Genomic DNA, 24,896 nt, shown 5'->3' on the forward strand with positions numbered 1-24,896 from the left:
TCGACTCGACTCGTCGGCACATGCGACTCGGGTTGTTCGGAACGAACGGAGGGAGGTTTCTTGTGGAACCGTCGTCCACATTTCATCACCGATTTCTTCCCAGTTTAACCCTTAAGCGGAGAATCGAGTTCCCAGTTCTAAGTTTACTTCTCATCCCTTCTTTAGACGTACTTTTATATGTAGATATATTTTCAGACATTTCGTGGAAAATATTTTAAATAATTAAGTTTGAAACTTGATTGAACGGTTGTTGTCAGCTGGATACCAAGCCCATATATTTTATGGTTTTATATGGGACTATTTAGTTTTGTCGGTTGTCAGGAACTTTTTAGGTTAGATTGTGTATTATACACTTTTTTCTAGTTATTTTAGTATAAATTTATTGTCATGAATACGTAGATACAAAGAATAATTACTCACAACTATAATTATTAAAGTATATAATTCTATTGATGTACTACGATATCATACGACTTCTTTTATTCTTTAATAGACTAAGGCTTATTTAACATACTTTCTATCTCACAACGTTAAAAAGTTCTTCTCCCACTTCGCGGAAAATATACGACGATAAATCCCTTTTTTTAAGAATATTATTTGAGTTATTGAAATTCACAGTTCAGTTTTATTTGGTGAATCGAATCAAAAAATTGCGATTCGGACAGATCTTCGCTTGGATGATTTAAAACAGCATTTTTTATACCATCGAATTTCAGGGAGATTATATCAATTATATTGCTGTATAATTAAGTTTCAAATATAAAATAAATTGGTTACTCAAATATTGCTGAAAATTGAAAATAAACGACGGATTATCCTGCAAGCTAAAAGTGTTTCTGAATTGATTACGAAGATGTAAATGAATATTGATCTTTGCTAGGTTTACTTTCTAGTTAAGTTACGAATAATTTGATAAAATTTTCGAATATTTTCTACGTCTTTTTCTGTTCTATGTAACACTCGTTAAATTATCTACAGTCTGATAGTAAAAAGATCGTATTTATTCGGATTCGTTCAACGACGGAGACAAGTATCCACAGAAACCTCTCCCCCTTTGCGAAACAATCCTGCACAGCTTTGACTGTTGCAAAAGTAGAATCTTCACGGTTTGAGGAATGAGTGATCTATCAACTCTTTGCGCTCGAAGCCATTTCAACTATCTGAAATAATTTGTCTGACTTTTAGTGTTTCCATTCTATATAACAATATTTATTTTATGTATATGAAATTGAGTTTCGTGACTCATACAACAGTTACAATTAATAACTTTAATTACCTTTAACAATTTTTAAGCTTTGGCGATATCTGTTAAAAATAATTTTTTGGAACGCGCGACAACAATTTTAATGGCGCCGCAGAGTCGCCACTCGAGTGCAAAGGGTTAATAGCTCGAAGGAATGAGTTTGGGATGGTCGAGGTGGCAAGTAAGGTTAACAGAATACAGGATAGATGAACGAAGAATCCCATAAGGCTTCTAGAGTGCGAAACGTTCTTGACGCAACTCGAAGACGGGCTTGCGATTTGTTGAAAGGAAGGAAGACATTCTTGCGATGAATTGAAACGATCGTTAATTAACGACATCCGACTGTGTTTCACGAAACGAAAACGAGAAGAACGAAAAGTATCGTTTGGCTAATCTCGACGAGTCGAGCCCTTCCATCAAAGTCTGTCGCTCTGTAGCATGCTTGCCGTAACGGTACATCGTTTAGGACGCTTTCAGACATCTTGTTTTGTTTTTTTTTTTGTTCTTTTCGTTTGGTTGATTTACTATAGCAAACTTCTCTTTCCAGTTGTAACGCTGAGCTTGAGGCTCGTTTCAGTTTTTACGTATTGCTCCCGCGGCTATGCGTGTAAGAGTAACCAGATCGACGCCTTTTACATCCACGTGAAACATGTCATTGTTACATGTCTTGCATGCGAACGCATGTGTTCTAATAGAGAAAGGAGATACGAACTGTCGGGACGTAAACTATCGCCGAATTTTACGATGGCGAGGAGCGAACCGAACTATAGCTATTTATTGCTGTTTTGGATCAATTAACGTCATTCGAAGCCTGAAGACACTTGTTGCTTAAATAATTTAAGGATTACAGTTTCTCGGATTTAAAGCATTAATACGAAAATTTCAAAAAATCAGTCTCAATATATTCCACAAAATCCAAGTAATAAAATTCAGATTTTTAGTATATTCCATGGTAAAAATTAATCTTGAAAAGTTAAATTAAATAACTTCGGCGCTACTTTAGGACGATTTGTCACTGTCGTCGTTTTTTGAGAAATCCAATTGTGAAAAATGAGATTTTTTAATCAGAAAATTGTCGCTAATTGCTTGATATATTACCATAACGTAAAAAAATGAAAATTTTAAATGAAACAACTGAACAACTTATATGTGACAATTGTAATACCGGGGGAACATTTATTGAAAATAAATAATATTCGAAATCAATTTGTCGAAGGTAAAGATTGTCGAATCAACTAATTGCAATGCGTCAATAAAAGATAAAAGGCAACTAACCAACGAGAAACAATGGCAGAAGAGTGTCTACAGGCTTCTAACCAGGGATTGGAAACAGTTATGATATCGACTTAGATTCTTGAAGTAGTTATGGGGAATCGGAAAAGTCTGATCACGGTTCCCCATAATTTATATCTTGTCATAGCTGCAGAATAAAATTATGACCGAAGCTCAGCATTGAAAGTTAACCCCTTGCCGCACAATTTTCATCGTAGTTACAATGGTAATAAACACCTTTTCGATTTTAACAATTTCTTAGGAGGAAAAGAAAATATTTCTTGTATGTCTACATTTACTACACTGATTAAATATTGATTGCAAGAGGACAGAATTTTATTCCAACTTAAAAGAACAGAATAACAATTATACTTAACACTTTGCCGACCGGTTAGTCGACCGTAAATATTTATATCATTGTAGGATAATTGAATCCATTAACATTTACGTATTTCCATAACATTAATGTTAAGCAATATACATTTTATTTTAATTTAATTTATCGTGGAAGATATCTAATATATTTAAATAATTATGTAATAATACGAGAGCCTACGGAGATAAGGTACGTAGATAATAAGTTATTAGTTGTCTTGGTAAAAAGCCGATTTATAGGCTACCGGTTGGTAAATTGTTAACATATTAGTAGAAATCTCCGTCACGACTCTTACTCGTTAAAGTACAGCAAGGGGTTAACAATTACAACAATTACGCAGATATAAAATCGGCCCTGAAAACCCAATGTCGATATAATTAGCAACGATTATTTCTCAAGCCTTTTCAATCCCTGCTTCCGTAGCAGCTCTCCGCCGTAACCGCGCGGCGGACGTCAGCTGCAAAGATCCGGAAGACGGCGCCGATCTTCGTGTCTCCCGTTCTGATATCACGACGTAGAGAAACATCTCTCTGTAATCCCAGTCTGTCGCGACCAGCTGTAAAACCCATTTCTGCGCGAACGACATCTTTGCTCTTCTTGTGCTATGTAACGCTTTCTGCTAGCATCTACATGAACATCTTATGTATACATATTATTATTATATCCGTATCGAGTGCCTCCTTGGTGTACAACAATTAGAACACGTTACGAGCCGTTTTGGTAGGAGATGTCTTTTCTTGTTTTTTTCTGAAGGTCTCTCGCGCCGCTAACGGCCAGTTTACTTATGCCTACCAGGAAAGCCCGCGGAAGGTACGTGTGTCACGACCGTGTCTGTCAGCGCCGAGCGTACGTACTTCAAATAGCTCTGTACAGCATCCATGATCCGTAATCATGTCATCGCGACCGATGTTCGTTGCGCGTTCGACACCGACGAACGGGGTATTTACCACCACCGATCATGATCAAACGTCAATCGATGCCGGATCCCATCAGCGAGCGACATCGTAGATTCTTCTTCACCGTAGCTTACAAACCCGCCGGAAACCGACACATACCACCCATTCACAAGACGATCCATCGAATCGTGATCGCGTAGAGATAGTCCCGACTCATACTTGAACGATCATTCGGAACGAAACCCCTTGAAGTAAATTCGCGGTCAACGATGAACACTGAACAGAACGAGTATACGAAAACGAAAACCACGATATGCGCTCGTGTTATAATTGCCTCGACGATCGCCAATGTTGTCTGGTCAGGAGGGCCAGAAAGTTCGTAGAGCTTTTCTTTAGCCACCGCTGTACATTATACCGTGTGTATACAGAGAATTGCATCGTGATGCGGGGAGGCATTCACGTACCCTATAGACGGCTTGACTTAGCGTTCTGACAAACTCTCTCCGATATATAGGAAGAGCGATCGAGTCACCGAAGACGGCTGCGCTTCCGAGCAATATTCGTTTCGTTGAGTGTTTGACAGCTGACGAGACCGACGAGAAGTCGATTGTCGCGGTTGAAATAGGGAAGGTGGTATTTATATATATATAAATAATATAGATATTAATACCTCTCGTGTTTTATACATAGAGAGAAAAATCGTCCGTTTCCCGCTGCATCCCACGATCCTCGATAACCCACGCGACTCCATATTATACCGGCGTGCGACGATGGAACGACGACGAGAGAAAAGTGGTGGTCCGCCTTGTTGTAATTTCAGGCGAGCCTTAGCCTGCCCGGCTCACCATTCAATATCCGTCGGAGCAGTCGCGGTAGCCATCAGTTCGCGATTAGGAACGGGCGCGGCCGTTTTGTCACGCCGCCGGGCGGCGACCGGAAGCCGTTGGTCCTCTCGACCTACCTGGACGCGCAAGAACACCTGCCGTTCGCGGACGACTCGAACGCGGTCACGCCGATGTCCGAGGAGAACGGTATCATCGTGGTGTCCGGTTACGCGAACCTCGGCTCCAGGCACTCGTCGTACACGTCGCACACGTCCCGGTTCTCGTACACGTCCCACGGCGACCTGTTCGGCGGCCTCGCCAACGCCGGCAAACCGATGACCAAGGAGAGCCAGCTGAGGACCAGATCCGTCAGACCACCCTCGGTGAATGGACATTTCACGGATTCCAATCAGAAGTACCATTATGTGAGTATAGTAACGACCGCGATCGGCATTCCCGGGGCGAACGTTTCGAACGGGTTTGTCGGATGCTTGCTGGCGTAAGCGTTGATATCATCTGAATGCTTTCCGAGAGCATTCGGCGTAGCCGGTAACGTGATCGCCAAGCGATCACGTGAGAGGGTATCGAGCATACTTTGTAGCGCGTTTGATCTAGACGCGGTTGCTGGGCAACGTGTAGCGTTTGTCGTGACGGCCGAAGACGAGAGACTTCACTTTTTGCAATAGGCAACAGTCAGGGTCACTTCGTGTCGCGTGGTCGAAATCTGAGCCGTTCAGTGCATACATCGACTAACTCCATAAAACAAAAAGTCGAGAAACGCGATGAAATGTACAATACATTGATTTTTAAAATTCCTGTTATAACATAGATTCACATATATAATGTAGAATGAATAAATACAGATATAGCTTTCATTTAACGTATAATTTAATGTATAAAATTAATATTATTTAATGTATAAAATTAACAAGAAAGAATAGCCAAAAAAAAAAAATTTTGCCGTTTAATGGTGTTAATCTTTATTATTCAGGAAAGTTATTATAAATATAAAAAGTTATGACTATACCAAGTGCTTTGACACTTAAATTTAAGATTTTTCAAAAAGTGGAGTTAATCGATGTGTGCACTGGGCGGCTCATATATAGATTTTTGGAAACCAAAACGTTTGTTCGCCCATTTTGACCCATCCTTACACTGGACACCTTAACCCTTTAACTTACGATGACGCCTCGGAGGCGTCGTAAGTTTATCCGGCCAAACTTGAATAAGACGCCTCGGAGTCGTCATAAGGCTATCGGGCCAAACATGAATAAGACGCCTCAGAGTCGTCTTTGTGCAGTTTCGAACGCTCGGCCAAGGTGTTAATGTCCCTGCGCGCGAACGACCTTGATGTTGCTTTTGCCAACCAAAGTTGGAAATTGAATCGTAGGGCAAGGGGTTAATCGTATCCCAGCTTTGTCATCGTTAACACGTTCCGTGCCACGTGTATCACCGATGGTACATGCTTACATGTTCTAAAAATCGCTAAGAAGATGGTATGCAATAAATTTAGAAGTGAAGAATTAATTTCCCTTATATCGTCGTGTTTAGAAAATACAATACATTGTAGTGGTTACTATTGGGTTGGCAATTAAGTGATTGCGGATTTTGTTAATAGATGGTCTTAGCACATTTTTTTGTTTTATCAGCAATTTAGTAAGAAAACTGTATCGAAAAGTTATTTAGTTTCGTTTTTATCACTGTTTGAAGATGGAAGGATAAGAAGCGCATTTTAGATAAATTTTATTGTATTGTTTCCGGAAAGGCATGATTAAAGCACCTAATCTATATTGTTTTCTTACTGTTTGGACTTCCACCTTTAATTTAGTAAGAAAACTGCACCGATTAATGATTTAGTTTCGCTTTTATTTCAGTTTGAAGATGGTAAGGTCAATGCGTGCGTTTTAGACATATTTTACTACATTATTTCCAAAAAAGTAAGCGTCGCAAGCACGATTTTTATAGATTAGTATATTTAACGCGATTAGTATAATTACAATATAACGCACGATTAGTATATTTAAATGAAGCCTTGAAAGAAAGACAGCGTCAAAATTGATTTGTCCAATTGAATAAACCTATATTTCTAAGCAAAAGAATCGAATGTACCTACATATTTTAAATCCGCAATTACTTAGTTGCCAAAGTGAAAGTAAAGTACAGTTGCTTAAGTGCATTACATATGCAAAATAAACTTTTCCGAGACACCGTAAAAAGACAAGTTAAAAATATACATTTTCGGCTAAATAAGTAAGTCTACAATTAGTAAGCGAAAAATATAAATTTCTCCCAACATCCTCGCAAGTTTATACATATATCTAGTAAACTATTATTCACCAATCGAGGACAAACACATTTAATGATAAATCGAGTAACCCGTTGCACTTGTATAACTACTTTCGACACGCGATATAGCAACTACGCGGGAATCTAAAAATTAGAAGATTACCGCTGAATATAATTAACGTGGCAATTAATCCACAGGAGAGTGATCTGGATGATCCCATGGGCAAGCCAAAGCAACAAGACAATCCGTTTATAGGGCCTTCTCAACAACACGCTGTGGTCGATATGAAAGGTAACAATGCGAACGAACGCTTTATGATCGCCGATATCTCTTTGCCGAATCGTCTCCGACGAAGATAATTAACCCTGCCGATGCCTCTTTTCAGATGTGATGGTACTGAACGACATTATAGAGCAAGCCGCGGGTCGCCAAAGCCGTACTCCCGAGCAAGGAGGTAATGTCAAGAGCCCATTCGTACATCTCGTTCACGTTAATTTTTCCAGTGTATCACCCAAATCACCGATGTGTATCTCTTGTGTGATGAGCATCCTATATTTCAATGTACACCGTTGTTCAGATTCTCTATACTTCTTACTATTCTATCCGTTGATATTCAGTGTTGAAGATCTGTTGTCTGACCGCATTGTACATAGTAGACTGAATATCCTTTCTCTTTCCGATACATTCTTTTCGTTTCTGTTCCTTCGATTTGATTTTTTGATTCTATCGAGAGAAAGAGAGCGACAACGAAGAACGCCCGATTGTTCTGTTGATCACGCGGGTTTGTATCGGTGGTAGGCGTCGTTCACGGTTTAACCGACTAGCCCCGGAAGTGCGTTCCCAAGTATTATGCTCATTTCTACTGTGCGCAGAGGACGGAAGACGCCACTGCGCGGTCCGAAGTCGACGACGTTTATTTTACCGTGATTTAATGAATGCGATTTACCGGCGGCGTGTGTAAGCCCTCGAACCGTTTGGATGGATCGAGAACAGTTTGTAGTAGATTTCTTTTGGGGAAACAGTGTTTGTTTCCTGGTATATGACACAGATTAACATCCTCGCTGCAGCTGCACGACGTCCTGGTCGCTTCGCGCCTGGATTCCGCTTTCTGTTCCACCTTTGGCACACGGCTGCGACTAAGAGACAGTTTCTATCGTTTAAAAAAAGATTGCACAAATAGGAAATGGTCGAAGCACGAAGCGAATAGAACGATAGAGACGCGTGTATGGAAAATTTTCGCGGGAAAGATCAGTTTCGAGTTAATTTCTACGGTGCTATTATGTTGGACACATATTAATGAATTATTAGCTATTACTATTATTAGCTATGACTATTGCTGTATGAAGAAGACGTAAGGTTCATTTGAGATGCTCGAATCGCAATATTATAACAAAATAATACATCTAATTTGTTAATGCTTGCCCATCTCGTTTATCAATCGATTTTTATTAAAGTCCATGTTAGCCAATGTAATTACCAATTAAACTGCGCTGATCGATTTTTGTTTCACGATTGCATCGAATTTATTTAACCAACGATAAACTTAAACGAAACTTCAGCGATGCCAAAACTGTCTCTTAAACGCCATCGTAACTGCAGCGGATTTTAGTTTGTTTAAAAATCATAAATGATCGTAACAGCACTCGCTTCGCCGTGTCGAGGGCACCGCCGCGTTCGCCTAAGCTGCACAATAAAGAAAAAAGTAGGATACCAAGAAAAGCATCATTAAGAGCAACGATACGTCACATCTCGACCCAATGCTCCAGAAACCGCGATTAGAGCTTTCTAGCTCGGAGTTAGCGAGGATTAATAACGCACGCAAAACATAGTCGCACTTCGGCTGCTTCGACGCGGAAATGACTGCTACTGCAGCACCCAATATGGCGGCCAGAGGAGGGTAGATTCAGTGTTTTATTATTTATGATTTTTTTTCTTTCGTTACGTTTGTCATATTATAGATTATAGACGAAGTTTATCGTATTATGTTCTCAATGTGGCGTTAATCCTTAACCCGTAGAAAAAGAGCAACGATTGATTAAAATTTTCCAGATAATAAATAATTAGTGTATTGATTAGACTACGGACCTTATACGAGAGAAATTAATAGATGAAATGGAGAACTATAAAGCCATTAGTCATATTATTGCAACTGTTAGGTCTACCAGAAAATTCTATCTATTATTTAAAAAAAAATTTTGTATGAATCTAATATTTATTATATTATTATAATAATATAATATAATCGTAATTCGTGCCCCGTTGCCAGGGTGATGACGATTTATGAATATAATTTTTCAGAAATATATGTCTCAATAAAAATGATATTAGCGAACATAATTTTCCGGTAGGCTTAACATTCGAAAAGAAAAGACTTATTTTGTTAATTTTTATTCCATCCAATGGAACGTAGACAATTTTCATTTTGCACGAAGACCCACAGTCTAATGCCAATGTACAGGTTGAGGATTAATTAAATTCGAGACGTTTCTTTCAATCGAATTTGTTTCACGTTTCTTTGCTTTTGTTTCTTTAAGGAGCACAGCTTTTAGACACACACGTAGTCTGCGTTCGAACACGAGAAACCTGTACAGCATTCTTATCACACGTTTGCTAACTTAGTTTCGTCAGTTTCATGATTGAGATTCCCCACTATTCTGTGTGTGCTATTCTTCCTGCCTGTACTTCATAAACACAGAGATTCACAGAGTCAATTGTACCATCAGACTTGCAATAATTAACTTGTGCATACCAATCCTTGGTAGAGGGGTCAATTTTAATTATTTTTTAAGTAGAGATTCGACAGTGTAAATTCCAACGATCATGACCGAACGATAATATCTATTTAATTTATGATCACACCCTTGTCTTATCTTATTTTCCTGATTTTCGCAGCAATTAACCCCTTACCGTATTTTGACTAGTCTGGCTCGTCATAGAGATTTTTATTAATACTATGTCAAGTATAAATGTTATTCCGTTTCTTTATGCCGGAATAAAATTCTATCCTCTTGTATATATTTAATATATAATCTTATATTAATCTTAAGTGGTTAAATATATTTTATATATTTAACTATTTAAGTAAATCTAGACAAACGGAATAAATACTTTTCCTTTTCGTTCCAAGAAATTATTACAATAGAAAAATTATTCACCCTTGTAACTCTGAAGAAAATAGTACGGCGAGGGGTTAAATTTGTTTCGTTATTGTTATTACTATATATCATATTATATAATTATAATTATACTATATGTTATTACTATATATCATATTATATAATTACATTATATGTTATTATTATATATCATATTATATAATTACATTATATGTTATTACTATATATCATATTATATAATTATATTATACGTTATTATTATATATTACACTATATAATTTAATATAATTATATGCACCCCTCGTTCAGACAATTCGACTCGAACGAAACTGTGAATCTCGGTGTGCGATCGTAAAATATCGCGAGTCTGTCCGAGCCCGCTTCATAGGCAATGTGAACTTTCTACTTTCTTTTCCTTTAGTTTCTGCTACATGCACCTGCCTGTTCGTACATAATCTGTGGTCTGAAAAAAACAAAGAACAAGCTTGAGAAACAAGAACAAAATGAAACCTAAAAAAAACCTCTTTCCCCAAAAAGAGTGGTGCCAGACAAAATTACTAACACGTATTACAGCTTCGATCTATCGCTTTCCGACAGACGACGACGAAGAGGGGCCCACGTTTAAGGACAAACTGTTGGCCGCCGTTCTGCGCTGCATCGATATCTTTTGCGTCTGGGACTGCTGTTGGTTGTGGCTTGAATTTCAAAAATACGTGTCTCTTTTGGTGTTCGATCCATTCGTAGAGCTTTTCATCACCCTTTGTATCGTCGTCAACACACTCTTCATGGCGCTGGATCATCACGACATGGACAAGGACATGGAACGGGTGCTCAAGACCGGAAATTACGTAAGCAGAAGGCCACGCCTCTTAAATTATTCATTTAAACGTTCGCCTGTCCGCGAGACTTTCCGCTAAAATATAACTAGTTATAATTGCGGATACTTATTATTTTATTTATCAATTTTTGTCAATATATTCAGATAACAATTTGTCCAGTCTGGGTCCGAATAGCCCCCGTGTCCGTCGTTCTTATGTTGTTCAATTAACCAGAAACAAATGATCCAACAGATCTGTGATATTTTATATGGATTTTCAGTTCTTCACTGCGACATTCGGTATCGAAGCAACACTGAAGCTAATTGCAATGAGTCCCAAGTCATACTTTCAAGAGGGATGGAATATTTTCGATTTTATCATCGTCGCTCTCTCACTGCTGGAGTTAGGCTTAGAAGGTGTGCAAGGTCTTTCCGTGTTACGATCGTTCAGATTAGTAAGTCACCACTTTCTTAATTAACACTTACAAATCGGACTGGTTTGAGAAGATGTCTACTACGCGTACCATGCTTTTAGCAAACCATATTTAAGATCGTTGGAATTTGGTGAAATGAATAGCTGTCGGACTTTATTAGATGTCTTCTCAAACTCGTCATACTCTACATACTTTTTTACAAACTACTATTTTGTAAAAGTTTCTACGATGATCAATTCTTAACGCTGCCGTGGTATTCAGTCTAATTCAGGCTGGTATTATTCTTGACAGGCATTGTTGTCTTCTTTTTATAATTATTAGTATTTAGTGATAACAAAATCTTTGAGATTGGAGTCAGCTAACCCCTTCGAAATTTTAACGGTGTTTCTCTCGACCGTAACCATAGCAGCGGTAACCGAATCGCTGTCGACTGATTCCTCAGCGACGTGTTTATTTATAGAAAAATGTTTCCGCCGTCTTGTCCATTTACTAAGGATAATTCTTCCGCAGCTAAGAGTGTTCAAACTAGCGAAATCGTGGCCTACGTTGAATCTGCTAATCTCCATCATGGGCAGAACAGTGGGTGCGTTGGGTAATCTGACGTTCGTGTTGTGCATCATCATTTTCATATTCGCCGTGATGGGTATGCAACTGTTCGGCAAGAATTACACGGACAACGTGGATCGATTCCCGGACGGCGATCTACCGAGGTGGAATTTCACCGATTTCATGCACTCTTTCATGATCGTTTTTCGCGTGTTGTGCGGAGAATGGATCGAGTCCATGTGGGACTGCATGCTTGTGGGCGATGTCTCTTGCATACCATTCTTCCTGGCCACGGTCGTCATCGGTAATTTGGTTGTAAGTATACGCAAGCAGGGAATGACGTAATAGACTACGGTATATTTATTAATTATAATCAGATTTCCTCCAAAAATCGTAGGACAAACTTCAACTGATATAAATATGTGTACACAGAGTCACTTTTGGCCACACTGGTGTCAAAGTAATCGCTGTTCATCGATCAGAACACGAAAACGTCGGTCACAGAAGTCGTCGAACGCGTGTTGACAATCAATTTCAAAAAGGAGATTCTTGAAATTTATTTTTACAAGAACTTGCACATTTCTCACAACGGACGTTTCTTGCAAGCGCAAATAAATCTTGCCATAATCTCGTTGTTATAATTTTTCAGAATCTGTTCGATTTTAATTGCTATACAAATTACAGGTCACAAATGTCCAATCTCTTCTTTGTTCCAGATATTCGAATATTACTAAGCGAACGTGGAATTCTGTGACCGACGGAGACATTATGGCTTCGGAGAGTTTCTGGCCGCCATTTTCAATAACCAATTCGTGTACGAAACTATGGAGAAGAATCGAGAGCGTAGAAACTTTCTGCAGCCATTCACCGCTCATTATACAATTACCAAAACCAATTTCTGTAGTTGCATTTAGTCCACGATTTAATTCAGTCATTTGCCAATTCGAAAACATACACTCTTGCAGGATATTCATTCGAATAACGCACTCGACTTTCGAGTCCACTGGAATCATTGTGCGAAAATGTTTAAAAGTACATTCGTCATCGAAACGCATATTTCTCCAGGTCAAGCAATATTAACACTGGAACTATCGGTCTTTGAATCTTTGTTTTATAGTTTTTGAAATTGGAAAAATCTTTCTGTGAGATTCTTTTAGCTGATATATCTTCATCGGGCTTTATATTATAATATAATATGTGTATAAAAATTTATAATATATATTATAATACAATATGTATATAAATATATATATATATTATAATATAAATGCTGCCAAATTTATTTGTCATTGTTATAAAACAATATATATTAGTCGCGTTTTGGGTTCGCGTCAGTTCTAGTGTTAACGAAGAAATTCATAACGTCGAATACATTTAACTCTCTGCTTGGACATTTATTAATTGCATTCTCGAACTATTTTCCCATTTCATTGTTAGAGTATAGCATTTCATTATTAGAGTATACTATTCCATTGTTTCGCAAAAGAAGAAGACCTTGCAATTTTCACCGCTGCCGGTCGCATTACGTAGTTTTCGCACCCTTTGAAATTCAATCATTGAAAGGTAAAAAGAAATGTGAAACGCCCTGTTACCAAGATCGAAAACGCTATTCATTCTAAAGACGAACAAAAAATGCTGACGCATCGGTTCATCGGTGCTTGAGATGAACATCCTGTATAGAATGGGGTTGCGAAAGAATGGCCATGAAAAAATATCATACAATTCGACCAAAATTCGTCCGATATTCGCAACGTCATGATACAATATAGTTACCGACACCACAGATTGCCTAGTCGACGAGAAAAAAAAGAAAAGCAAAACCAAAGAAAAACGATAAACGAATAATCGAGAAAAAGAGAAACTGAATCCGAAACAGTCCCGAAACGAATTCCCCTAAACAGCCAAAATCCATCCTTTGCCAATTATATACCAAAAGTATATTGAACGAATCACAGCCGAGTGGCAGCATTGACACGGAAATTACGAAGGAATGTTTGCGTTGTGTCTGTGACGAAATAGGTGCTGAATCTCTTCTTGGCCTTGTTGCTGAGCAACTTCGGCTCGTCGAATCTTTCGGCGCCGACCGCGGACAACGAAACGAACAAGATCGCAGAGGCGATCAAACGAATATCACGTTTCGTTAATTGGGTCAAGCGAAACGTCTTATTTCTGGCTAAAATGATGCGAGCCAAATTCACCAATCAGATATCCGATCAGGCGCCAGGTGAGGGACCGTCCAACAGTTGGAAAGAAGGTTTATATCCAATCAGATCGCTTGCTGTGTGCGCTGTGTAGTTCGTGGCACTGTTTTCAGTTCTGCTTTTCACTACTTTTTAAAAAAAAAAAGAAAAACTGTTCGTACTATTTTTGTTACCTCGAGTTCTATTCTGTTTCTATATATATATATTTTTTTTCTGTCGGTGCCAGTCGACGATCGTGATTCTGTCGCGATCACAAAGCCGTACCACGACGACGATACAGCGCTCGAAAAAAAAAGCACCCTAAACTCCGAGAGGGCCGTTCGCTTTTCGATCTTTACGTTCTGTTCAAGATTTCCACGATTCTTTCACGCGCGCTCTTTATTTTCGTATTTCCTTTTTCGTTCCTTTAGCGAGCTAATACGTTGACTGGCATGCTCGATCTCTTTTGTTTACGCAGACTTTATGATCGGTTCGCTATTTATTATCTTCGTTCACCGGACAATGATCCGCGGATCAGAGCGATCGACGCAGATCGCTCGCTAGAGATACGAGAATTAAATTTTGCTTCGCTGATTAGCCTGGCAGTTATACGTTGCTTTATCTATTATTTTTGACGTCGAAGGATATGATCGTTTCGAACGGTATTCAGCGGTCGTTCGAATTATGTGTAGATTGTTGCGTCGTACATGTGGATTTGCGTTCGGACGTTTTCTGGAAATCTCGCGAGCCTTGTGACCGTCACGGTGAATCGACTGACAATTGAAAAGAAAGACGGAGACTTTGATCGAACAGAAATTATGGGATAAATTATTACAAAATTACAAGATGGACTATTATAAAATTACGAGATAAACTATTATAAAATTACTAGATGGATTATTATAAAATTATAAGATAAACTATTACAAGATTGTAAGATGAACTATTACAAAATTATAAGATGAACTATTACAAAATTATAAGATGAATTATTACAAAATTATAAGATGAATTATTACAAAATTATAAGATGAATTATTACAAAATTATAAGATGAACTATTACAAAATTATAAGATGAACTATTACAAAATTATAAGATGAATTATTACAAAATTATAAGATGAAATATTACAAAATTATAAGATGAATTATTACAAAATTATAAGATGAACTATTACAAAATTATAAGATGAACTATTACAAAATTATAAAATGAACTATTACAAAATTACAAGATATTATAGTCTCATAAGAAACTATAAGATAAATGACTAGTTTGTACCGTTCGTTGCCAGAACTTTTCGTCGAGTTCCATTGTCATGTAAAATTCAAAGTAAGCCCAGTTTCCTTCTTTCTTTTCACATTTCGTTGCAATCTCAAGTTGAAATATAAAACCATCGAGAAATCCGGAAACGTAACTAACGAATGCATGCTGTGTGCTTAAATCACGTAGCACGGGACGTATCGATGAAATTCAAATCGTAAACTCTTTTCGAAATAATAGATGGAACCGTTTCCTAGGATCTAAACGATCAATGGTTCCATTGTAACACGCGTTTATCGATTAGCACCGTTCCAAACATCGATTGTCAGTCATTAAGCATTCGATCTAATGAAACATATCAACGATCCGACCAATTGCATCGGTAAAAACGACGAAAATTCTCTAAATTACGATTCGAAGATAACGCAATCCCATCATGCACCACGCTCTCGGCTAGTCGTCTTTGTTTCATTTGTTTATTGTACACCGAAAAAAAAAGAAAAGAAAAACGAGATACGCGTCGCGGCGAACAGAAAAATTAGTCGTAGACGAGAAGAAAAAGTAAAGAAACTGCATGAGACACGCATAGTTGGAAAATTTTAGCGATCGGTGAACGGGAACGTCTATCTCTAGCTTCTACAGCTTTATTTTGTTCTTTCTCGATATATTTTCGATGAAAAACTTAACAGACAAGCAAGAATATCGGTCACTTAACCGTACTCGGATATATTTTTGAGAAAATGGTCCTGGATAAGGGCGGGTTAGAGATTTTCTATGACTGTGCAGATGGAATTGATCGCGACGGGGACCTAGATAAAAAGAGTGCCAAGGAGCTAAATCAACTCGAGGTTGCGATCGGAGATGGAATGGAATTCACTATTCACGGTAAGCGTGTCGATGAATCCGGCTGGATATCACCCGGTGCCATCCATGTTATCAAAGCACTGTCCAGATTTCGATTTCATCGTGCCTCGAACCGATCGTTTTCGTTTCAAGGGAGGAGCCCGGTCTACCGATCTTTTTTCACTTTAATAGAGATTTTGACTTTAATAGAGATTTTGACTTTAATAGAGATTTTGACTTCAATTGAAATATTGACTTTAACCCTTTGCACTGTGATAACGAGTCAGTCTCGTGGCGAACGTCTCGTAGGCAGCCATATTTATCAAATCCTGCGATTTGATAAATATGGCTGCCAATCATTTCTATTAAATCAAACTAAAATTTAAATCCCCGTCATCGAAATCTAAAAATGGAAGTAAACGGGGACAATCGTGACACAAGAATAATCTCATGGTATCGAGGAAATAATTAAGGACGAAGTAGTCGTAATAAACGTAGCACTGAAAGACGTAACAGTGCAAGGGGTTAATAGAGATGAACATAACACCGTTTCAGATTCGAACTCACAAGACAACGATTTACAAATTAAAATAAGTATACGGGGTGGACCGGAACTCGTAGCACAATCAACAGAGGGATGATTCTACGTGAAAGGCCCACCCTGTATAATAAAGAAATATCATTGAAAGCTTCGATTACACCATGACATCGCCATGAATGTTAATTCATTGGAATTAATACTTTCGTTGCTCGTCGAATATCTTTTATTTGTGAACATTATTATGCTATTTTAACACGTTCAGTGCCGACAATCGACCACTAAAATCCCCGCATAGTTAAAGCAATTTAATTAATCGAAGCGAAACTAGAAAGTTAATATCTATCATAGGGGTGGCAATATAAAACTCTTTCGCATCCGAAAAATTTTAGTCAAATTCAATTTGTTCAAGTATATTGCAACAAAAATGAATTTTCAAGATTAGTCAGAAATTAGTGTCATCCATAATTGGGTGACGCGGCGCTTAATGTGTTAAGGAGAACATCAACCTCGAGCAAAAGTCTAAATTATTCAAGGAAAATCACGAATTCAGGAATACGAAGCAGCGATAAGACTCGAAAAGCGCATAAACTTTGCCGAGTCGAAGAAAATTAATTTAATACGTGCAGTGCCGGATCGGACGCATATTGTTGACATTAATTTTTAACGGGGTTTTGAAATTCACTTTTATTGTAATATATTCGAACAAACTGATTATATTACTATGATTTTTAGACTAGAAATAAGTGAAGCTGGTAAAACTACTATACTTTGTACTATCGGTTCTATTAATTACATAACTTTTAATATTATGCAAATCTTTAGCGCCGCTATTCGGCACTCAATGTGTCAAGCAAAAAGCAGAATGTTCATGGTATTGATACCTGTCAGTAGAGTAGTTTCATACGTTCTTTATTTCTGGCAAAAATTAGTTCAGGCGCTTCTCATGTTGGCGTAACTCATTCTACCACATTATTTTCCACGAGAAAAATCTTCGAGATGTTTTTCGAATACGAGATTAATGTTCCTGGATGTTTCAAAAAGATGAATTACGCGGTTTGTCAAGGAAAAAATCGCTAGCATCCGGAACCGGGCTTCTCCGCTTTGAAATATTCGCTTCGATGATTAAATGGAATCGATTTTTGATTTTCTCGAAGGAGATGTAGAGAACAAGTTGAGCGGCAGACTGTGCATGAACAACAGCAAAATTATAGGCAACTCGATAAACCACCGGGACTACAGGCTGGACCACGATTACATTAATCAGAACGAGGACGACACGATCAGGTTAGCTCATTTCGATAAATTATGCTTTTATTTTTCATGAAATTGTAAAATAGCATTGTTCTAATATTTCAAATAGAATTCATTTGTTATTTTGAATGCTATTATTTGAAATTGGAGATAATATCGACACATTGAAAATGATAGTTATTTAGCAGTTATTTAAAAAATAATCTGCGACATAAAGATATTATTTTTAAAAAATCATTACAGTCCGTTTAATGTTGTCACGAAAGAAAATAGTCTTGTGATGTATTTCTTTTTTTTTTAAAGCAAAGTTTTTAGACATTCAACATAGTCAAATAATACGCAGCTAATAATAATTAGATCACCGTTTAATTTGTATGTATTACTCCGTGATTATAATAGTTTACATAATGTTATATCAAAAGTGACCAATAGATCGCCGATTCGCAAAACAGAACAAACATTTAAATAATGTAAAAATACTATTATTTCCAACTTAATAAAATAATTAAAGAAAGACATGTAGGCGTTGCTCCTGTTTTTAATAAGTTGCGAATTGAATCTGCAATCCGATGATCGCAAACGCGAAAATAATTATGAAATAATATGTTATAAATTAACACGTTGAACGAGACAATTCGAATCGGTTTTATTAACCAAATCCATTCTTTTCTGTGCACGGAATAGCATCAAGTCGTACGGCAGCCACAAGAACATGGCGTTCAAGGATGAAAGTCACAAGAGCAGCATGGATTCGTTCGACGGCGAAGAGAAGAAGGACGCTAGCAAGGAAGATCTCGATCAGGACGATGGTACTTGACATTGCATTTCGATGTAGCATTTCATTATCGTAAACCGATTTTCGATGCCAATTGCAACTGCCAACAATTGTATCACTTTTTTGCAAGAACTTGGGAAAGATGGGGACGAGGACGTTTTAGACGACGCCATTATCCACGCGGACGAGGACCCAATCGAGTCCGATACTCCAGCCGATTGTTGCCCGGAGAATTGTTACAAGAAGTTTCCGTTTTTGGCTGGCGACGACGACGCACCGTTCTGGCAGGGTTGGGCCAACTTGAGACTGAAGACCTACCAACTAATTGAGAACAAGTATTTTGAGACTGCCGTCATTTTGATGATTCTTTTGAGTAGTTTGGCTCTCGTGAGTATATCATCGTCTCCTCGATTCTATTTTACGCTGCGAGTCTGGCAATGAATTTTTTATTATTTTATTATTTTAACGAATTCACAGGTTTTGTGCTCCAAAATTTTACAAGAATTTTGATTTATAAAAAGCTAAAAATCTGCGAAAGGATCAATTCGGAGTGCGAAACCTGTACTCTAGTTTCGAAACAACAAAATTGACCAAACAATTTCTCGAACTTCTCGAAATTATTAAATAACTTCGATGATTGGTAAAAGAAATATGGCGTTCGAGCGCGTTGCCCGGCTCGAAGCCTTCGTTATTTAATTTTATGCTGGAGTACACGATCGCGGTTTGTCTCGACAGGCCTTGGAAGATGTGCATCTTTCATCACGACCCATTCTGCAAGATATCTTGTATTACATGGACCGAATCTTCACTGTGATTTTCTTCCTCGAAATGTTAATTAAATGGTTGGCTCTCGGCTTCAAAAAGTACTTCACGAACGCTTGGTGCTGGCTTGATTTCGTCATTGTCATGGTGAGTACTGTTTAACGGAATGTTCTGTAGCACCTCCTATATTAGTTATCTAACCAGAAATGTGGGTAATACCTTGTACAAACTATTCAACTAATAATCAATGGCTTGGAATTTAATAGACAAAGGCAAGCGATTACACACATGACGAGCAGTAGACTATTAATGAGTATTTCTAATGTGACTAAATAATTTGGTTTACACAGCCGCACTTCGTTTTCTTTCCTCAGAGCAAGATTACAATCCACTCCTCTCGCGTTTCTTGCACAGAGCCTGACACGCTCTGTGAGAACATCTGTTCGTTTCTCGAGATGAGAATTCATCGACGAGTTGTCCATTGATAAGGAATCCATTAATAAGGAATCCATTAATAAGGAATCCAATAATAAGGAATCCATTAATAAGAAATCCATTGATAAGATTTAGAATTGCGCGTTGAATGCTAAAAAGAAAGAGAGAGAGAGAGAGTATTGTAAACTTGTCGCACAACTTTCTTAGAAAGAACCGACTTGTCCTATCTGAACTCTTTAACGCAAGACGTCCGCCATCTTGTGCTCCTCCTCCTTCTAATAACCCGAAAATCTGCCTGAAAAGCGGGAGCGCAGCATGGAAACTTTCAGCGGAGTTCTCTAATAGACTCGTCTACCCGTTTAATTCTAACTATCGTGGAAATCATCTTCCATCTGATGAATATTTAATGATAATAGCTGTCACTGATCAACTTGGGTGCAATCTGGGCCGGCGCTGCCGACATCTCGGCCTTCCGTTCCATGAGAACACTGAGGGCCTTGAGGCCTTTACGAGCAGTATCACGATGGGAGGGCATGAAAGTAAGTCACATTGGTCGAGGAGAACTAACAAAAAAAAAAAAAAATAAAACTGAACAAAGAGTATACCATCAGCCTGACCCGGCGATGTGACGACCGACAGACCAAACCGAAGTCGGCGAATTCTGTTGAAAGTCGCGGTGCTCATGAAACGTTGTTTCTCTTTGATATAGTGTCCTAAATAGCTGCTCGCACTAATTGCGAAGAAATCAATTTGTTTCCCATAAAAATTAATTGCTATACTATTTCAATAGTATTATCGAGCTGTTTAACTTACTTTCCAAACTTACGTGTAGAATAAATTGAGAGAAGAATTTACGAAGGAATCGCGATCGTATCAAACCGTAACAAAAGAAGACGTGGTTAAACATAACGTAGGACGAGAATAGGAAATTTTTATTGAATCTAAATCTGTAGCAGTAACTGTAGAATCTTGCAATAGGAAAGGATAATGAATCCAATCGGAAAGAAATAAAGAGCAACGTTCCATGGGCAACGTTCCATTTGACGCGATCATGAAATGTGTGTCGATTGGTCGGTGATCCGTCACATTTGCCGTTAGGTTCTGTTAACAGTCGATCTGTAAAAAGGAACTAAAGTGCAATGTATATGAAAAAAGGGACGTAAACAAAACCGAGGATAAATGACGAAAAGCGAAAGATCGCTACAAGTGATCGGTAGCCTGTTCTATGCTTCCCAGTGTGCAGAGGTACACTGGCGTTTCTACTCGATGTCTGCACTGATATCTTGGAATTTTTGTCGTACTAGCTATTGTCTATGTACGCCTCTCCTAACAATCTTTTTTGGCACAGTGATCGTTGTGCAACGTATACTGTATTTATATACATATACAAACTATATATATGTATGTATGTGTACATATACTAAATAGATATATAAATGTATATTTCTATATATATTATATATATCGTATGTTATATATATTATATAGAACGTATATTATATATATATCGTATATTATATATATATATATATATCGTGTATTATATATACATACATATATATACATAAAAATGCTTTGTGTGTAATGTTACTGATCTTCCTTGTGTGTACTACGTACGTCTACGCGATACATTGTAAAATGTTTACCAGGATCTTGATTGATCGCGTCACGACGCACGGTCGCATTATCCCGGAATTTCATTTTCCTCCGCGCGATTGGTTGCAAACCTGTAGAAAATTATCCGCTGATGAAAAACAATGGGTTTGGAGGTGCGGTGGCTTATTTCCAAGTAACTCGTAAATCGATGGAATCGCGTTGCTTCGTTGGATTCATTCATTGATTATAACGAAATTGAAAAATCGTGCGTCGCGACCACAAGTATGACGAACATTTTCATCTGTTTCAGGACGAAGCCGACTATCATGCTCGTAATTGATAATGATTTTTGTCAAGCCGTACAGCTCTCTGCCTTGACGACTGAGCACGCCTGTTTGCGTATAATTAGAATAGAGGCGGGATTAGAGCGATCCTCTGTGTCTAAACAAATTGTGTGGCCATTCGCGAGTCATTGATTTGATATCGTTGTATCTGTTTTTTTTTTAAAGAGGTACATGCTACGTTACACTGATTCGCTACTTCTAAACGAATATTTCGCTATATTTCTAAACGAATGAAAAAAACATGCGTTCGCCGCGTTATTTTTCCATTGTGATCGCTGATTAAACGGATCGAACAATAAAAACGTGCTAAGAATCGTTCAAGTAGTATATTATCGAGCGCATTTGGCTTTTGGATCAGCATAATTACACGCAAACGAGCGTCCAGTCAAGAACAGTCAGAGGAAAAGATGTCTGTGCACTGCTAATTTCGACTTTCTAAAAAACTGTAAGATTCGATAGCACCGATTTGGCCACTTGCTCATACCACTAACAAATTGTAATTAATATCGATGAATTGCTTCTGCTGCTAACAAATTGCTCCTACCACTAAATATTGCGACGTCTGAAAGGCTGTGCGCGAATACATTTTTCTTCGACTGTACATCTCTGTTCATTGTTAACCGCTACGTGTGCCATTACCTGGTTTCTATCTGTGTCTTCAACCCCCCTGCTCTGGATATTTGTTGTACCGTATCTACGAACGTGTATATACACTATATAAATGGAAATCTAAGCTCTCCACAGATAGGACGGCCGCCTGTGTGTGATAAATGCCGCTTCGATATGAGAATCCTCGAATCCATCGAACACGAGATCAAAACGAAGTGACATATCTACGTTCTCTTTCTCTATATCTTTCTCTTACTCTTTTTCTACCCTCCTTTGCTCCTCTTCTCTCTCTCTCTCTCTCTCCCTCTTTCTCTCTTCTATATTTTTCTTTTCTTTCTCTATCTCTCTCTATCTCTCTCTTTCTCTCTCTCTCTCCTCCTCTCTCTCGCTTTCTTTCCCTCTGTCACCTATTCTGACCCCCCCCCCCTACGCCCCCAGTCCTCTTGCAACTCCAGAGTTTGGAAACGATGAAAGATCGTTTTTCTTTTTCTTTATTTTTTTTTTGTCTTATATGTAGCCTGTCTACCTGTTGCTGTGATTCGCTCTCGTTTCTCGCTCGCAGGTGTCACTCATTAACTTCGTAGCGTCGCTCTGTGGCGCTGGCGGGATCCAAGCCTTCAAAACAATGAGGACCCTAAGGGCCCTAAGGCCACTCAGGGCGATGTCTAGAATGCAGGGAATGCGGGTATGTAGCCCACAGTCTCAGCGGACCTTGCCGATTACTCCATGTACATCCCATCCGGATCAGTTATTACTTTTAGAATAGGAGTCTGTTTGGACGAATCGACAGCCAGAGTTGGGCACTAGACGCGACCTGTTTCAAAATTCTTGACGACGCGCGTTCGCGATTCTATCGCGATTAAGAGCGAGCTTTACTTTGACGCCATTCTTGACACCTGGACTGCCAGATTAAACGGAGGCAATGCGAGCTGTGTACCGAAAAGTGGCTGCTAGCTGGACCACGTGGTTCTCGAAAGATTTTTCTTCGATTCGTGTATTTTCTTTTTTAATATTCTGCCAGTTATTATTGAATGAATTCGAGACTTTCCTTGCCTAAAAAATTGTTCTCAAACCTGGATAAAAATATTTCAACTAAGAAACACAAGTATTTGCAAATACTATTTCTTTCGACTGTGTAACATGTGATTAATTTGAAATAGTAGTTGTAGAAACACTGGTTGAAATACTAAATGGATTTTGAAAAGATATGCAAATCATTTAAAATATATATTTCACAGTATAAATCTGAAATACTTAATTAAACGAAATATTACGTTTGTTCTGCGTGAAATGACACACTTGAATATTATTTCTATTATGACTTTTACTCAGCTTCAATTGTTTGCTTATGGGAAGAAAGCATTATTTCCCGTGACAGAAATTCTGAAGCGTGTCCGATTAGCATACACTATTCGAAATACAGTGCACTCTCTCCGTTTCAAGAAAAATAAATATTCGATCTTTTGTGCTAAGAAACGAGGTTCTCCAGGCACATTTTGGCTTATTGAACCTCGACAAATTGATTACTGGTCACAATATATTCACAAAGCGATTAAATTGGTCAATACACAGGTAATATGGTAATCAATGTGTTGAACGCGCGTTCACGTGCTCGAACGAATACGGATAATTACCGCGACAGCGTCGCGAATTCGATGAATCGTGTGAAAATTTGTGCAGCGAAGAATGAACGAAAAAAATTTCAATGTCGGTTAAGCAATCGCTGAACAGCATAATTAATTACATGGACGTCCAACTTTGTCGATAATCGTTCGGTTCGTTCACATGTTTTCAATTTAGACTGTTTCGGTGCCGTCGGCCAACACGGCGGAACCGTTTATTCTATTTTTCCGTCGCGAGACTCGACAAAGAGGCCGATAGGAACCTTAGTGACAGTGAAACTCTGTTCACCACTTCTTTCTTTCGATCGCGAATAATTCTTGTGCTCTTGTATTGTATCACGGTGATACAGCGATTCTTGTTCCACCAGAAACAAAGGACGTTTTCTGAATGAAAAAAAAAAGAAAAAATTAGCGCAGCCAGCGATTAGAATTCGGACAATGTTATTCTTCGGCCTCGCGGTGTCAGAGACTCGGCAGAATCTCCTTTTGCACGTAAACATGCGTAGGAAAGTCGCGAATGCACTTGAGCTTAAAACTGCGAATGTTTGATCGGCACGTAGACTTGTTCTTCGCGAACAATTTTTGCGAAATATGCACTTTAGAGGATACACGTACACTGGTTGTCCGTAAGTTCGAGGTCACCGCCTTGCCGTTCAAGTCGTAGAGTTCTACGAACGGCAATGCATTCACGATATACAAAATTGAACTTCTCGATTTCCACACAGTCCGCTCGATGAGACGAAAGGATTAATATTTTATTGTTCTACCAGTTAAATTCCATCAATATGCGTTTTAAAAACTGATTTGTCATTTTTTTTCCGCTGCTCGTAATATAAGATACATGGAACAAAAGAAGATAGA

The 24,896-nt window shown here is 38.3% G+C and overlaps 1 protein-coding gene across 26 annotated transcripts in view; it reads left to right on the forward strand.

Annotated features, from left to right (window-relative positions):
• Window positions 1-24,896, forward strand: part of Para (sodium voltage-gated channel paralytic) — a 94,808-nt gene that overhangs the window by 52,573 nt on the left and 17,339 nt on the right. For 3 of the 26 annotated variants that reach the window (XM_078192162.1, XM_078192176.1, XM_078192194.1), the window contains 13 exons: window positions 4,608-5,036; window positions 7,096-7,189; window positions 7,284-7,352; window positions 10,588-10,862; window positions 11,113-11,286; window positions 11,776-12,126; window positions 13,831-14,065; window positions 16,044-16,142; window positions 17,796-17,925; window positions 18,577-18,701; window positions 18,798-19,054; window positions 19,403-19,576; window positions 22,976-23,098. In XM_078192162.1, the coding sequence (XP_078048288.1) occupies window positions 4,608-5,036; window positions 7,096-7,189; window positions 7,284-7,352; window positions 10,588-10,862; window positions 11,113-11,286; window positions 11,776-12,126; window positions 13,831-14,065; window positions 16,044-16,142; window positions 17,796-17,925; window positions 18,577-18,701; window positions 18,798-19,054; window positions 19,403-19,576; window positions 22,976-23,098 (2,535 nt within the window). Of the gene's footprint in view, window positions 1-3,644; window positions 3,702-4,607; window positions 5,037-7,095; window positions 7,190-7,283; window positions 7,353-10,587; window positions 10,863-11,112; window positions 11,287-11,775; window positions 12,127-13,830; window positions 14,066-16,043; window positions 16,143-17,795; window positions 17,926-18,576; window positions 18,702-18,797; window positions 19,055-19,402; window positions 19,577-20,280; window positions 20,404-22,975; window positions 23,099-24,896 lie in introns of all 26 variants that reach the window. The other 23 variants (XM_078192231.1, XM_078192240.1, XM_078192281.1 and 20 more) reach the window with 17 other exon arrangements.

The sequence above is a fragment of the Augochlora pura genome, chromosome 2, assembly GCF_028453695.1.
Source record: "Augochlora pura isolate Apur16 chromosome 2, APUR_v2.2.1, whole genome shotgun sequence".
Taxonomy (NCBI): Eukaryota; Metazoa; Arthropoda; class Insecta; order Hymenoptera; family Halictidae; genus Augochlora; species Augochlora pura.